Source organism: Podarcis liolepis (genome assembly GCF_965112155.1).
Source record: "Podarcis liolepis genome assembly, chromosome: 7".
Lineage (NCBI taxonomy): Eukaryota > Metazoa > Chordata > Lepidosauria > Squamata > Lacertidae > Podarcis > Podarcis liolepis.
In genome coordinates this window covers 66,472,982-66,488,934 of record NC_139561.1, presented here as the reverse complement: position 1 = coordinate 66,488,934, position 15,953 = coordinate 66,472,982, and the positions used below count along the sequence as shown (strand labels likewise).

The window sequence follows — 15,953 nt, the reverse complement described above, 5'->3', positions numbered from 1 at the left end:
CGTATGGGATAGGCAAGGATTATTATCTCCATGTTGCTGATGGAGTGGGTGGGAGCTTTCTTTCCCTCCCCATGCAAATAGTGGTTTCAGAGCAGGAGAGGCATTGGGGTAACTAGATGTTTCTGAAATGTAACCTTTTTTGCACCCTTTTCTCATGTAATTTTCCATTCATGTTTAAATTGCAGCAAGAGGAAAAGAAGCTTCCGACGAAGATTAATGTGCGACCTGGAAAGGTATGGAGGGCGAAAAGGGGGGAGGGCCTGTTGTTGCCAGATGTCTGGGCAAGGGGCTGATATCCTTGCAGGGAGAAAGTTAAGGGCTGGGTGTTATTGCATTGGTGGTAATCTCAATTTCTGCTTTTCTCACTAGATCATTCTGTACTCTGAGGCAGGCTTTGGGGGTCAGAAGAGAGAAATATGGGGTGATATCACTGATGCCACATCTTGGGAGCTCTCCCACACCATCTCCATCCGAGTGATCCGTGGAGGGTAAGTAAGCCTCTGAGTGATTTGCTTTGGGTTGTGTTGCAGGGAAGGGCCGTGTGTGCTGTGCATATAGAGAAGGGATGGGGAACCTGTGTGGCCCAACAGATGTCGTTGGACTCCCAACTCCCATCACCCCCAGGTTTTAGGGCCAACGGTGAAGGGGATGATGGGATTTGTAGTCCAACAATGTCTGGAGGACCCCAGGTCCCCATCTCTACTGTACAGGCAGAAAACACAGTGCCGCGTAGAAGTAAAATCAGAAGCAGATTAAGACCTTTCTCTTAATGCTTAGTCAAAATATGCTCTCCATCCAGTGGTCCTATTCTTGCCCTCTGACATCTTAAATGGTCAAGGGGCATAATTTCCAGGTAGGGTTCATTTATTATTTTATTTTATATATATTAAATATTTAACTTGCCCTTCCTCCCAAAGGAGCCCAGGGCAGCCATCAACAAGAGATAAAACAATAAAGAACATTAAGTACATCTTTAAAACACCTTAAAACAATTCTAATGCAGATGCGGACTGTGAAGGTTCACAACTTAAAAGGCTTCTTGAGAACCGAAACAGAGCCAGCCCTCAAAATTTGCACATATCCAAATTTTGTGGAGTGGTACTTCAACCAGCGTTTGCAAAACATACATATGTTAGGTAAAAGTGCACATAAAATCACCACGTTAGTGAAAACAGCATACAAAAATGCATTTAAGAGACATTGCTTGCAAAAATATGTACATTAGTCAAAACTGCAAACAAAAATGTTTATATTCAGAGAAATTTGCACTTAAATGCTCAAGTACCTTCCATGAGGGTTGTAAAAATAAATAAATTGCAAACTGCGGTGAAAATGTGAAGAACTGAATTTAAGATTGGAAAAATGAGAGACTGAGATAACTGAAAGAGACAGATCCATCCCTACTCACAACTCTACTTGGAACTAACCCAATGTCATGTACTTGCCAGCTGGGTAATGTACGAGAAGCCACGGTTCCATGGGCGGAAGTGTGTGCTGGCAGAAGGGGATGTGGAGATCACCAACCCTTGGAGAATGTTCCACAAAGAAGGGGCAGCAGCTGAGAATGCTCCATTCCATATCGGCTCACTCAAGAGGGTTGTGCGGGTAAGCGGGACTCCTTTCCGTTTGTGAGTAACGTCTCTCTACTTCTTGCGGAAGCCAGTTGTTTGGAAATGCAGGTCTCATACCAGCCTTCCTCAACCTTGGGTTCCCAGATTTTGTTGGACTACAACTCCCATCATACTTGGCCATTGTTCATGTTGTGTGGGGATATCATGTGGGGAAGGCTGCTCTATACATTGTGATGGGTGGAAGGGAGGGAGGGAGGGAGGAAAACACAAGAATGGGGCAGAGAGCAAGATTGCAGTATGCCTATAAACTGCGGGCAGAGGCAGATTTTGGGGAGCACAACCAGGTCAGTGGCACTGGGGACCTTCTTCTCAACAATTTTGGTGGTTTGTTTCCTAAATAAAGCTCAACAACTTTGCGGGTGCCAGGAATTTTGCTTTTTGAAATACGGCAACGCTTTTTCACTGAATGTATGCAAAGGGCTTATTTGAGTTGTTAGTGACCACATTTGGATGTAACACTAAACCATGGGTTAGCCTTACATGAATGGGCTACTCTTCCCAGAGCTTGCACATTCTCCTCTCCCTCCCACATTACTGAAAGGAGAAGCCTAGAAGCTTTTTCTTCCAGTTTTAGCAATTGTGACCAGTTGGGGTGGTTGAGAAGCCAGTGGCGCATCATCCCAGCGGTAGCAGCAATGCATTCATCAGGATAGGATTCGAGCAAGGTGACACCAGTGAGGTCAGGGGGCTGCTGCATCGAGTGGCATTGATTGCGTTGGTCCTTACTTGTGTGATTTTGGGCACTGGACTTCAGCCATTATATTTGCAACCCTAATGTCAGCACAGGCCTTTGGAACTCTTCCAAGTAAGATATCTCTGTCCCCTGGCAGTGTAGTAATTGGACTTTGCGCTACATTTCTGGATGCTGAAAATCAGTTTGGCGAGAAAACAAAGAGTTCTGTAGTTTTTTTGCCCCCCCCTTTCACAGGCCAATCCTCTCTGTTTCAGGATTACAGGATTCCTGAGATCAGTTTGTTTTCTGAGGAGAATGGAGAAGGCAGAAAACAGAAGTTCACAGATTCTGCAGAGGACACACGAATTCACAACGAGCCATTGCAGGCAGCTTCTATAATTGTGCACTCTGGCCTGTGAGTGACAGCTTTTAAATACTTTGAACATTCATGATGTGAGAAGTGATCTAGAACTAGGGATGGAGCAGAAAATCAGTTTGGTTTGGATTTTAATGTAAACTTACTTAATTCGCAATCAAATACAGAAATGGGTACGCTAGCGGAAAGTGTGCACAAGAATGTGTATATGCATACAAAATGCATTATATTATGGGAAAGAGTTGTGTGTGCATATGTATGTGTTTCCTCATTTTTCAACACAGCACAGGTATTTGATGGTCCGGGGAGGTAGATAGACCAATAATCTGATTTTTTTGCACAGGATCACAGCCTGGAGGATTATTGTGCAAAGGCTAAATTGTGACCGGGACGCACTTTGGCCTGGCTTGCCAGTAATGCAAACTATGGTTTGTTTGTTTGTTTGTTTGTTTGTTTGTTTGTTTAAACACACTCCAGCCAGCCAACTATGGTTCGTTTGTGACCATCAAACCAGAAACTATGGTTTGAGATTGGCTTATAAATTTCAGTTTGTGTTATTCTTGGTTTCTCATGACACTGAACCCACAATTCTAGTTTAATCCTAGTTTGTTTCAGCACCTCACACAACTCTGGCAACAGAGGTGCAAGTCAACAGCACTTAGAAAAAACCCAGTATTAGATTAAGCAAGCCATGGTTACTTTGCTCATCTGCAAACCACAGCTAAAGCAAACCATTGCTTTGTGATACATGTGAACATTGCTATATATTTATTGAGAAGTGGAACTACGGCAAAGCAGTTTGGGTCATATGTTTCTTTCATATTACAATCTTCTTCCTAAACTTGGTGGGTTTTTTTGCCCACGTCTGGGGGACAAGTTGGCTATACGCAGCAATGATTAGCTAGGTCTTGTGGCAATGCATCTCTGAATATCAGTCCCTAGGAAACAACAGTGGATGAGTGTTGTGGCGCAGGCTTCCCAGAAGCATCTGGCTGGGCACTGAGAACAGAATGCTGGACTAGATGAACCTTTGGTCTGAACCAACAGGGCTCATCTTATGATCTTATCATGAACCTGCCTCCCTAGGATCAGTTTTTCACCTCTATTGCTGATCAACTGCATTTGTCGAAACCACTGAAAAGCTGTGGGGGGAGCTAAACTTGTTCAGCAGGAGAAAAAACAGCACCAAGTCCTCTTTTTAAAGTACACACCCTGAGTTGATTTCAGCTCAGCCCAACCTGAAAAGCACCTCTGTCTGGCATAGGTCCATTTAATTATTATTTTTATAAACATATTTGTTATGTGCAAATCCTCTCATGACTCAGTGGTAGTTAAAGGTTCATGGCTTCATTTGCATAACTTTCCAGCTAGCAAGTATGTGTTCAGCCTTTCTTTTGTACACATATTTGTAGCAATTTGTAAATCCACACTTGACCTAATGGGAGGGATGTGCAATAGCTTGCAACACTGAGCTTGGGGTTAGATTTGATAGATGTATTTTAGTCAAGTGACAAGTGGGACCTGCCATCCTAGTGCTAGAGGTCTGAGTTTGGGGGCAGGCTCTCAGCTTGGAACCTGAACATTTTATTTATTAAATTGAAATTATTTAACACGATTCATATACCGCTTAAGCATCAAAGGCTCCAAGCAGTCTGCATAAGATATACATTAAAATTACAGATAAAATATAAATAAAAATCAGATGCTAGAAAGAAGTTAGGCTAAAAACAATCCAAATAAAAATCAGCATTATGAAGCATTTATATTATCTCTTTATGTCATAAAATGTGTATACCACAAAGCAGTTTACAAAAAAAGGATACAACAATAAAATTATCACTAAGAAAAATGAACAACAATGATTTAAGACATTCAAAAAATTGAAATAACAATAGGCTAAAACAGATTAAAATATGCACCAACTTTCTAAACATCTGAGTAGGCTTGTCTAAACAAAAATGTTTTTTAGCATTATGAAATAAAACTACTATTTGCATAAAGTATATATTAAAAGTAGGAATAAAACCAGTTAGGCTTTAAAAAGCAAACAAAATCAACAGTTTTAAAATCTACATTAAAAAATAAAATTATGTATTAAAATACAATTCAAATTTACATGGCTCCCTTAAACAAAAAGTTTTTAGCAGGTGCTGAAAACAATACAGTGAAGGCACCTGCCTAATAATCGCTGCAAAGGAAGTTCCAAATTATTGGTGCTGACACACTGAAGCGTCAATTCAGAACAAACATGTGGTTTTGCTGGTATTTCTATTTAACTGGGTGAGGCTTGAGAAGAGGGAAGTGGGAAGTGTGTCCTTCCTTTCCACTCTGCTAGAGCTTCCCTGTATACAGGGAGGGGAACTTTTAAACCCCACCCCCCACCCCACCCCCACGATATGTGCTGTTAACTGTTAGGGGCTTGAGAAGGTCAGTTCCCTCCTATTCTCCACCTCATCCTGGAATATAGAAAATGTCTCAGAAGCACAGAAGTCCCTGCCTTCAGCTGCTGGAGACAGAGCTAGGGGCTTAATATTGGTCTGAGTATTGAGTGGACTGGACTCTTCAGACCAGGATGATACACAAGACCAGACTCCTGCTTTTTATATCTCACCTGGCCAATCCAGAAGCCTCACTCTGGCTGCATCATGGTAAACTGTAAACTATGGTTTACCATGCACAAGCAAAATGCCACCTGTTTCGCACCTTCCAGCTCCCTTCTCCTGGCGCTGGGAGGAGACGAACCATGTTCCCTGGCTTAGCATTATGTTGAAACCTGGGATTGTGGTCTGCTCACTCGCAGTGAACTACATTCTGTAGCCAAGGCTTATTCTTCACTTGTTGAATATGGCTTGTTGGAGCAAAACCATGATCCCCAGTTGGGATGCTAAGCTAAGGGATTCTGGTGTGTTTCCTCCCAGCATATGCTTTATGGTTCACCATGATGTTCGAACATGACTGCTGTCTTTCCAGTCACAGGTTATGCATTCCTCTCTTCTTCCAGGGCTGTCGCTAGGATGTGCTTTTCAGTTCATTGGGCACATGACACTACAAAGTTTTAGCAGTCGTTCATGGTTCTCTCTATGCTCCACAGGTGGCTTGTTTACTCAAAACCCTTCTTTGACGATGATCCTTATGTCTTAGAACCTGGTGGGTATCCCAGTTTGCGAGCCTGGGGAGCCAAGGACCCCTCAATCTGCTCCATGCATCCAATTAAGATGGTAAGTGTTGTTTGGCAGCATCTTCCTCCTGTTTTCAACCTTAAGGTAAAGGGACCCCTGACCATTAGGTCCAGTTGCAGACGACTCTGGGGTTGCGGCGCTCATCTCACTTTATTGGCTGAGGAAGCCGGCATACAGCTTCCAGGTCATGTGGCCAGCATGACTAAGCCGCTTCTGGCGAACCAGAGCAGCACACGGAAATGCCGTTTACCTTCCTGCCAGAGCAGTACCTATTTATCTACTTGCACTTTGACATGCTTTCGAACTGCTAGGTTGGCAGGAGCAGGGACCAAGCAATGGGAGCTCACCCCTTCGTGGGGATTTGAACCAGTGACTTTCCGATCGGCAAGCCCTGGCTCAGTGGTTTAGACCACAGGGCCACCCACGTCCCTTAGCCAGGTATAAACTGGGATCATTATAAGTGATGGACAGCTTATAAATCTAAATCATAAATATATGTTGGGACATGAGTGTCCAAGCTATCCATTTGCTTGTGGTTTCCTGTTTACACTTTAGAAGGCAGGCTTGAACTGCATGGAGACAGCAAATATTTTTTTGAAAGAATGACATTTTATATTTGAAAAGCCCCACTACGTCAGATCTAACACACATCTCGTCCACCATCCTGTTCTTGCGATGGCAGAGTGGTCCATGAAAAGGAAGACGGAGTGGACAGATCCACTCACAGAATTCTCACTCTGGCTTATTTTTGTTTTAGGGCTGTCCTGTCGTGGAAAAGCCTGGCGAGCCCAAGGTAAGAGGGGGAAATAATTGCTGCTGAATTTGATCCTAGGGCAAAAATACTTCCCAGCAGAAAAGGGGGCTAGAGGACTTAAGCTAGCTCTAGCATTGCACATTTCAGCAAGAGGCATCAGCAAATCTTTGTTTGGAATAAGCTAAAGTCTTTATTAATTTATATCCACTGTACTGAGTGGAAAAAGTCATTAGACAGTTAATCTACCTAGGGAAAGAAAGCTTAAGTGGTCTTCCTGAGTTGTGAGTTCAGTTTCTCTTTTCTTGTTTCCTTCTGCCATTACTTGTAATGCCTGATGAAACTGAGTAAAATATGCTGTTTAAAGTTTGCAGACGTGTCTGTCGTCCTTGACAAAAACACACTCTACAACAGGCATTTCACATTTTGGAGTTCCAAAAACTGAAATGTTACACATAGAATAAAATGCAGAAAATATGTCAATGGATAGCTTTTGCAGAAACATGTCCAACAGGCATCCTTTACTTTGGGCTGTTGGGGGTGGTGCTTATAGATTTTAAAGGAATAAATAGCAAGTGGCTACAGCCTACAGTAAAATGTTGATGAATAGAGTGGCATGCAAAAGGAAGCGGGAGAGAAAGCAGTGCTTATGGACTTAGGAACTCTTCCATACTGGAGCTTTTTCCAGACATGAGCTGAATGTTGTCGAACACAGCAGCCACAAGAACTAGGAATTTGCTCTGTTATAAAAAGAAATCCCAGACATTTAAGGAGTCCAGATTGTAAGCTTTCCACAAAAGTGAGTTGCTCCAGGCCCTCATTATTTTGGTTGCTCTTTTCTTTAAAAGCAAGAAAGGTTCAAAAGTTTGTGAAAAACACCAGAAGGAGGAGGTGTCCACCATTTTACTCTCATTGTTCTCCATGTTTCATTCTCTCTTTCTCCCACTTCCTCTGCAGGCTCTAATATATGAAATGCCACATTTTCTGGGTCATAGCTGGGAAGTAAGCAGAGACATTTACAACCTGAAGAAGCCAGAAAACAACCAGGACTCCAAGATGTCTACTGCAGGCTCTCTGAAAATCCTGGGAGGCTGGTGAGCAGATGGAAGAATGAATAAGTGTTGTAGGGCAAAGGAGCCATCTAGGCAGCAATAATTGTCAGCTGATTCCTACACGCCAATCCCTGATCAAGGGTCTAGAAAGCCCTTGACGCAGAACTGGCCAATTAGTCTGAGCATGAGCAACATTCACTGTCTTTTCTGAAAATTGACCTCAACCCAGCCACTTCTCCTTTGGAGCCTGCTCCATCCTCAACCTTGCCTGTTTAGCCCACCTGCTTTCCTCATCTCCTGGCATCCAAGAGCATTCTGGGCACTGTAGTTTGCTAAGGGTTGCTGTGAATTGTAACTCTCTGAGGGGTAAACTACAGTGCCCAGAATTCTTTGAGGGAAAGAATGTGTTTCAAACGTGCTTTAAAGGCAGAGTGTGTTCCCAACCATGGCTCTAACAGCTGATCCCACACCTTCTGCCCACCCCAATATAAACAGTACTGCTTGTTGCTGTCATTTTCCTGCCCTTCACCCTAAGGTGCGGGTTATGACAATTAAAACACAATGTATGTCTTTAACATTTGCACCTGGCACCTTCACTACACATCTTTCTGTGAATGTTGAAGACACAGCTCATTACACTGGCTTTTGACATCTGAGATGGAGAGGAAGCTCCACAACGTAGGGGCTGCCACAGAGAATGCCCTCTCCTGGGCCACCATTGCCCCCAAGCCTCTGAGGGCAGTGGGACAACCAAAAGAGCCCATGAATTATTGGGGATGGGGGAGAAGAGAGATGGTTGTACATCTGGAAGGAAAGGGAGAGTAATTTGTCTTTTGTGCTACATGCACGCTCTCTTATTGTCGGATTGTTTCACCTTGCTAGCTGGATTGGTTATGAGAAGGAAGGTTTCCGTGGGCACCAGTACCTGCTGGAAGAAGGAGAGTACAATGACTGGACACAGTGGGGAGGCTACAATGAAGAACTGGTGTCACTTCGTCTAATTCGGACGGTGAGAAAACTTGTCTGCTTAACAGGGCAATGGATGGGAGATTTATTGCCACGAGGGAAGAAAAATTTCCTGGCTTAAAGCATATGCCGAGTTCCTAAAATAAGAAGTGTCAAAGGTCAGCCGTATCAGGGAGAAACAGGACTAGTTCAGAAGTATTATTTGTTTTATTTCTTTTAACTTTCCCTTGACTTCCAGTGTTCCGGCTAATGCTTATGTAACCAAACCAGCACTACCCACACACGAGGCAGGTATTAGCAGACTTGGGGGCACCTTCAAAGTTTGCAGAAGGACAAAAAAAAATATTTAGGAAAAGAGCTTGAGGGAGGTACAGCCTCCAAAACTGCTGGGTAAGAACTGAGTGTGCTTTGTGGCCATGGAATAGTGACTGTATCGGGGACAGGCAATGGAAACTACTGAAAATGCAATTATAGGTCTTGTTTGTCCAGTGTGAAAGCAGGATGCAGGCGGGAGTTTCCCAATTATTTATTACGAAAGTGAGGACAACGCCCCCTTGAAATCTAAAGAAATCATCCTAGTGTACATTGCACATGACTATTTCACGTGTGTCTGCACTGAGGAAAGAAGTACTGGGGGTATCCCATGTATTATTATATTTTATTATTATTAACTGCTGCTATTATAGTAATTTTCCTTACTGTTCATTTGTAGTTTCATTGCTGCTATTTTTTGAATGGTCAACCACTTGAGTATGGTTTCTGTAGAAAGACAGAACAAATTTGTTGTTGATGATGATGATTTTGCCTCCCTTCTCCAGCATGTTACAACAATTTAGAATTCAGAATTAAAAGCAATTAAAACAGTATCTGTAAGCGTGTTACATGTTTTTAAATTAGTTATTTTTTCTCCATGCCACAGTGTTTCCAAATGCATCTTTAATTAGCAATTTCCTGTCAACAGGCTGTTTACTAACTCATTCCCTTTTCACAGCCTGAGCAATTGCTTTTCTGGTTGTTGTCATTGTTGTTATTAAACGGTTAACAAAAAACAAAATAATACCTACACAACATCCACAACAATCCCTAAACCTTTTGCTATCACTTATGGTGTGTTCACATTACTGACTTAGAGTGCTGTAAAGCTGTTTCCTCCCTGGTGTGTTTCACAGCTCTTCCCCTCCCCCACACTGTAGCCTTTCACATCAGCATAGTTTCATTAGTGTCAGATTCATTTCTGTTTGTGTACACACCAAGGGTCATTGACCAGGGGGTGGGGATGTTTGCACCATACATAAAGATGCTCACAACCTGGCAAGAGACAAATTGGGAATGGCTTAAATATGCCATTTGGTGTGAAGCTGATTCGAGAAACAATGCATCAAACAGTAGTATTTTCTGCATATACATTTTGGATATCATGTGAATATGGATTAAAAACTCAGTACTAGAAACGTAGTAAACAAGAATGCAAAGACAGCCTTGCTCCTCTCCTCAATCCATCCCCACTGCCTTTCCTCCTTTTCTATTTCTCAGGTCTGTAGGATGTGAAACAAGGCTCTTTTTTCTTGAAAATCCATCTGCAAGGAGATGGGTTGCTGCTGGCTGTGCTGATACATTTTATTTTTCTTCACTCGGTAGGACTTCTTGGACCCAGCCCTTGTGCTGTTTGAGGCCATGGACTTTGAAGACGGGCCCAGCGTTGAGCTCAGTGAAGCGCTGCCAGATGTTGAGCTGGCCAGCTACGGGACCACGACACAATCCATCCATGTCCTCAGTGGAGTGTGAGTATCGTTGTGTTCTCTGGTTTCTCAACCCCAAATGTGGGGAGGCCACATCAGGGCTTCACTGAAAGTGGGGTGAAGCATGAGGCACATGATCCCTGCGACAACATAAGTCTCCACAAGCTTCTGCACTGTGGTTTGATTCTGTATAGGGAAGGTTTTTTAATTGTTTCATGTTTTATTATGTTTTTATATATGTTGGAAGCTGCCTAGAGTGGCTGGGGTGACCCAGTCAGATGGGCGGGGTACAAATAATGAAATTGTTGTTGTTGTTTTACAAGCTTGTAAATGAAATAACTTTGTGTGGTTACATTTGTTGTTTGCACTGTATAATGAAAATAATAAAAATTACAAAGGAGGGGGAGAAAGGAACAGTAACATAAGACCTCCTTTGTTTGAGCCATATAAGAGGTCTCTGAGAAGTACATGAGCTTTTTGAGATGATCAAAACTATTCATCAGTCTCGATACTAAAAAGCAAGCGAAAGGATAGGTGTCAGGGAAAACCCAAATCTGTGTACACACTCTACCTTCCAAGCACATTCTTTCCCTCAAAGAATTCTGGGCATTGTAGTTTGCTAAGGGTTGTAGGGAATTGTAACTCTGTGAGGGGTAAACTACAGAACCCAGAATTCTTTGAGCGGTAGAATATGTTTCAAATGCAGGCAGAGTACGTACATATCCAAAATCTGCTGTTTGAAACAGTTTGATAGGGAATGGAGGAGGTAGTATCTAGACTTTACGAGGATGAGTGGTGATTATTGCAACACGGTTGCACCAAAGGCTAGAGGGAGAAAGAAGCAGAGCAGTGTTTATGCTCATTAAGAACTGTAGGTCGAAATTTCACATGATAGATGTGTCAGCAAAACACGCACATTGCGAGTGCTCTGGGTGTCAGATCGTGAATATGGAGGTTTAGATAATCCATTTCCATTTTTGTGGCCAGGTGGGTGGCCTATGAAGATAAGAATTTCTCAGGGGAGCAGTATATCCTGGAGAAAGGAGTGTACCGCAACTGTGAAGACTGGGGTGCAAACAGCTGCCAGATCTCCTCAGTGCAACCTATCCTACAGGTGAGAATAAAGAACTCTGCATTCATGTGTCCCCAGTTCAGAAACCATGTTCTCAATCCCACCTGTCTCCAAGAAAGAGCTTTGCGTATCCTTCCGTTTCGTGTTTCCAAATAGGTTTTTGTGCAAGGCCAGATTAAGATGTTTGGGGGCAATTCTCAGAACAGGGCCTGCCTCCCCTCAAAAGCAACACATGAAATTGACCACCACAAAATACATCTTGTCTTAACGACTAACAAATTTATTATAGCATAAGCTTTTGTTGATTGCAGAAAATAATAATCCTCTAAGCCTTGGGAGTTTCACAACTCTCAGCAAAATACAAACATTTTGCCAACCCTGTTAAACAAAAAGAAAATATTCAGAATATGGGCTCTTGAAACCCATTATTGGTTTCGCTCGCTGCCTGCCTTGGGCCAGTCACCATCTCCCAGCCTCACCCACCTCAACATGGCTGTTGTGAAGATATAGAAGGAAGTTAGGATGGCTGCAAATGGGAACTTAGTGCTTATATCAGAAGATGATGGACTTCATTGGAGGTTTTTAAACAGAGGTTGGATGGCCATCTGCCAGGGATTCTTAAACTGTGGTTCCTTTGTTGCAGGGGGTTGGACTAGATGGCCCTTGGTGTACCTTCCAACTCTACAATTTTTTATTCTCAGATCATAGACATCAAAATTTGGTTTGTTTAACCAGAGGGATGTATTTTTCTGGATCCTCCCCTCTTGGATTGAATAAATGATCTCAAAGACCGTCCAGTCAAGCACATAATTTTTATCTTTCTAGGCTTGCCTAAAGATTATATTGTTTACCACTTCTTTTTCTTCTCTCTCTCTTTCTTCTAGGTTGGGGAACACAGTCTACACTTCATTTCTCAGGTGAGCAGGTGGACTTCAGAAGCAAAGCATGAGGGTGGTTCTTATGCCCATCACACTGCTGTTACATGGGTACTACCAGACGGGCTGCTGATTCACACAAAATTTGGTTATCCCATACTTCCTAATTTTTTTTTACCAGTCTGTTGTGACTTCCACCAAAGAATCCTGGGAATCGTAGTTTGGTGAGGGTGCAAATATTTTTCAGTTAAAATATTTTTCTATCCCCCCCCCTTCCAGAACTACAGCTCCCAGTGTTTCTTTGGGGAGAAGAAATGACTGTCAGGAAGCACATTGGCAGGATACAGATATTTCCGTCTGCCGCAGGTCTGATTCCTCCATGTTCATTATTTCCTCAGTTTGTTCATATCTGACATTTTCTTGACTCCCCAGATCCAACTCTTCTCAGATCCAGACTTCTTGGGGAATTACGTCTCTTTCAAGGAAGACCAAGCCTCACTTCCAGAGAATTTCATCCCACGCTCCTGCAGGGTCAATGGAGGCAGGTAAAGTGATGCTTCCTCAGTACAGCAGCTGAATGTAAATGGTATGATGTGAAGAACTCATCATGTTGGCTCTAAAGATTTAGGGCAGGGACTGCCAACATGATGCCCTCTCCAGATGTTGCTGGACCAGTAGGAGTGGGAAAACCTTTGGCCCTCCAGATGTTGCTGAACTACAGCTCCCATCAGCCTCAGCACACCTAGCCAATAGCTGGGGATGATGGGAATTGTAGTTCAGCAACATCTGGAGGGCCAGACTTCCCCCATTCCTGGTCTACAGCTCCCTTCTTCCTTGACCATTGCCCATGCTGGCTGGAGCTATTGGGAAGGCTTCATGTTAGCTACTGAGGCTATCCTTGATTCTTTGTTCACCTGAACAAATAATGCTAGGCATGAAAGGTCATGCTGGAGCAACTGTCTTACTTTTGGATTTTGAAACACCTAAGTGGAGAAAGATATCGAACCAGATCTACAACCCTGAACATGAAATTGCTGCCACTTGAGCGATGGAGTCAATCACGTCTCTGTCTCATTTCAGCTGGATTCTCTATGACTGCCCCCAGTTTGATGGAGAGCAACACATTCTCTCTGAAGGCGAGTATCCAACACTGACCTCCATGGGCTGCCTCTTCACCACGTCCATCCGCTCGCTGAAGAAAGTCCCCATTGTAAGTCGGAAACATCTTCTTGGCTCTAATACTGGTTGGCAGTAGGTAAATGACAGGCAAAAGAAAGTGCTTCTTTCACACAATGCATAGTTAACTTATGGAACTCTATGCCACAAGATATGGAAATTATACCCTAAATTAAATGGTGGTTAGAAAGGATTAGATATACAAGAATTTAGATAGGACAGTGCATTTCCACACTAGGGGCCAATTCATTGCCAAAGAAGTTTGGATGGATGCAGCAGCTACAAGATTCCGACGTCTCTAGGTTGTTATGGTACCAATTTAGCAATCAAACAAAAGAGGATATTAGAACAGGCAACAAGAAACCTGACCTCATTTGAAACACTGATGCAAAATTTGAAGAAAAAGTTAGGCTTCACAAATTTAGTCTATACAGTACCGCTAGATATGGTATCCTTCTGGAGTGGCTGTCCAAGTTAGGAGTGTATGGCACTACTCCTACTTGGATGGTCGTTTCCAGAGGGTGATACTTGGGGAGTGCTCCTTGGCACCATGGAGCCTTCAATGTGGAGTTCCTCAGGCTTCAATTTTATCCCCTATATGTTGTTTTATATCTACATGAAACCACTGTGGGGGGGTCATCTAGAGTTTTGCAGTACATTATGCAATATGCTGATGATTAGTAATTATTTGAGGCATCCTTCATTTGACCACCCCAACCTTAAGGTTTCCATGTGTTTAGCCTTCTTCTTGTTCCTCGAGCCCAGTTTCATCCCTGCCCTTCAACTCTGTTTTCCTTTTTTTCTTAGTTCTTCTCGGAGCCCTCCATCTTCCTACATGGACTGGAGTGTTTTGAAGGGAAGGAGATTGAGCTGAACAGTGAAGTGCGCAGCCTTCAGGCTGAGGGATTCAACAACCATGTCCTCTCTGTGCGGGTAAAGGGTGGAATGTAAGTAAAGGATGACCTGCTATCACACATAACGACCTGGGCCATTGTTAGGGCTAGGTAGGGATGGACAAACCCATTCCACATGGGGCAGAACTGAGTCTGCCCCTTCCTGTTTCTCTGCTGATTTTAAAGCTGCATTTCCCCAAAGTCCTCCAGCCAGCCACAGCCTGGAGGTCTGGGGACTTCTTGCCACCACACACTAGGAATAGAGTAGAGGAGCCATTCCCCCTGGGAGTTACGGGACTTGATGTTCCATCACTCTCAGAGGGAATTGTATGGCAAAAACATTGCTGCCCCTGGGGAATTAAATGATTTGTGGTGGTGTGCAAATTAAATGAAGAATTTTATCTGCGTTGATTTGGATGAGAAAGTAGATGGCTTGCCTTCTGACACATTTTAATTCTAAATTTACACCTATTGCTTGTGCAAATTTTGCGTCTTTGGGTTTGTGTCCCAAAGTCTTTGAAATATCTAGCAACAACTGGAGGTGTCTAGGAGACCGTATGTGGCCACCATGAACACTAGCCAGGTCTGTAGTGTCAGCAGCAAGCAGGTCCCATGCTCCTGTTTTTGATTACCGTTTCCCAATTGATGAAGGGCCAAAGTGATCTGTGCTGCTAATGCTTTTTCTCCCATTGTTTGTTGCTCTGCCAATTCCCTCATACAGTTGGGTGCTGTGTGAACATAGCGACTTCCGAGGCCGCCAGTGGCTCCTGGACTGTATGGAGATCACCAACTGGCTGACATACAGTGGACTTCAGCACATTGGCTCCCTTTACCCCATTCGGCAGGTGAGTGCCCAGTGCTCTGGTCTACTGGGGAGGGGTTATAGGCAAAGGATTACTGGTTAAGGAGCAGTTTAACCAGATGTATGTGGCACATTTGCCCTATCTCTCTGTCCCCTGCCAAGCTGCTTAAATGTTCAAGTGGGCCATTATAAATCTGAGGAGCAGGTAGATGTCAGAATGCTGGCTATTCCACCATACCTGCTGCCAACTGAGGCATACATGCAGGGTGGATATGATTTAAATCAAATAAATTTAAATCATGATTTAAATCACAATTTAAATCACTAGTCAGTAAGACTTGATTTAAATCATTTTTTACAGAAATGTTCAACCTTGATGGCATCCTCTTAATATTTACAACCTGATGAAGGTTTCATTTTTGGAATAATAAATTTTCAGAGTAATTTTTACAGTTATATCAAAAATTACAGGTTTGGTTATACTATCAGAAATACATAGACGGATAATAATGAAATTATTATTTATATTTGGACAACTTTTCTGCTGTACTTTATTGGAAGGAGAAAAATAATCATTTCCTCAATAGCAATTTAAACAATTTATTTAACTAAAACAATAACTTTATAGCATATGCATCCATGTTTGTTAACCAATGTGGTTAAATGATTTAAAAAAACTTAGACTGTTTTAGCACACATGAGAAACTTCAAACAAATCCTTATTTCCTGATGAATAACCTTTGGACTATAATGTAACTTAAATAGAAA

General features: G+C 42.8%; 1 protein-coding gene across 1 annotated transcript in view; it reads left to right on the top strand.

Annotated features, from left to right (window-relative positions):
* CRYBG2 (crystallin beta-gamma domain containing 2) overlaps positions 1 to 15,953 on the top strand; it is a 61,602-nt gene that overhangs the window by 43,200 nt on the left and 2,449 nt on the right. Inside the window, exons 5-19 of the mRNA XM_083511909.1 lie at positions 186 to 233; positions 370 to 488; positions 1,449 to 1,605; positions 2,580 to 2,719; positions 5,772 to 5,898; positions 6,617 to 6,652; positions 7,568 to 7,704; positions 8,545 to 8,671; positions 10,267 to 10,409; positions 11,355 to 11,481; positions 12,324 to 12,356; positions 12,747 to 12,859; positions 13,395 to 13,524; positions 14,298 to 14,437; positions 15,105 to 15,228. Coding sequence (XP_083368035.1) covers positions 186 to 233; positions 370 to 488; positions 1,449 to 1,605; positions 2,580 to 2,719; positions 5,772 to 5,898; positions 6,617 to 6,652; positions 7,568 to 7,704; positions 8,545 to 8,671; positions 10,267 to 10,409; positions 11,355 to 11,481; positions 12,324 to 12,356; positions 12,747 to 12,859; positions 13,395 to 13,524; positions 14,298 to 14,437; positions 15,105 to 15,228 — 1,701 coding nt within the window. The remainder of the gene's footprint in view (positions 1 to 185; positions 234 to 369; positions 489 to 1,448; positions 1,606 to 2,579; positions 2,720 to 5,771; positions 5,899 to 6,616; positions 6,653 to 7,567; positions 7,705 to 8,544; positions 8,672 to 10,266; positions 10,410 to 11,354; positions 11,482 to 12,323; positions 12,357 to 12,746; positions 12,860 to 13,394; positions 13,525 to 14,297; positions 14,438 to 15,104; positions 15,229 to 15,953) is intronic.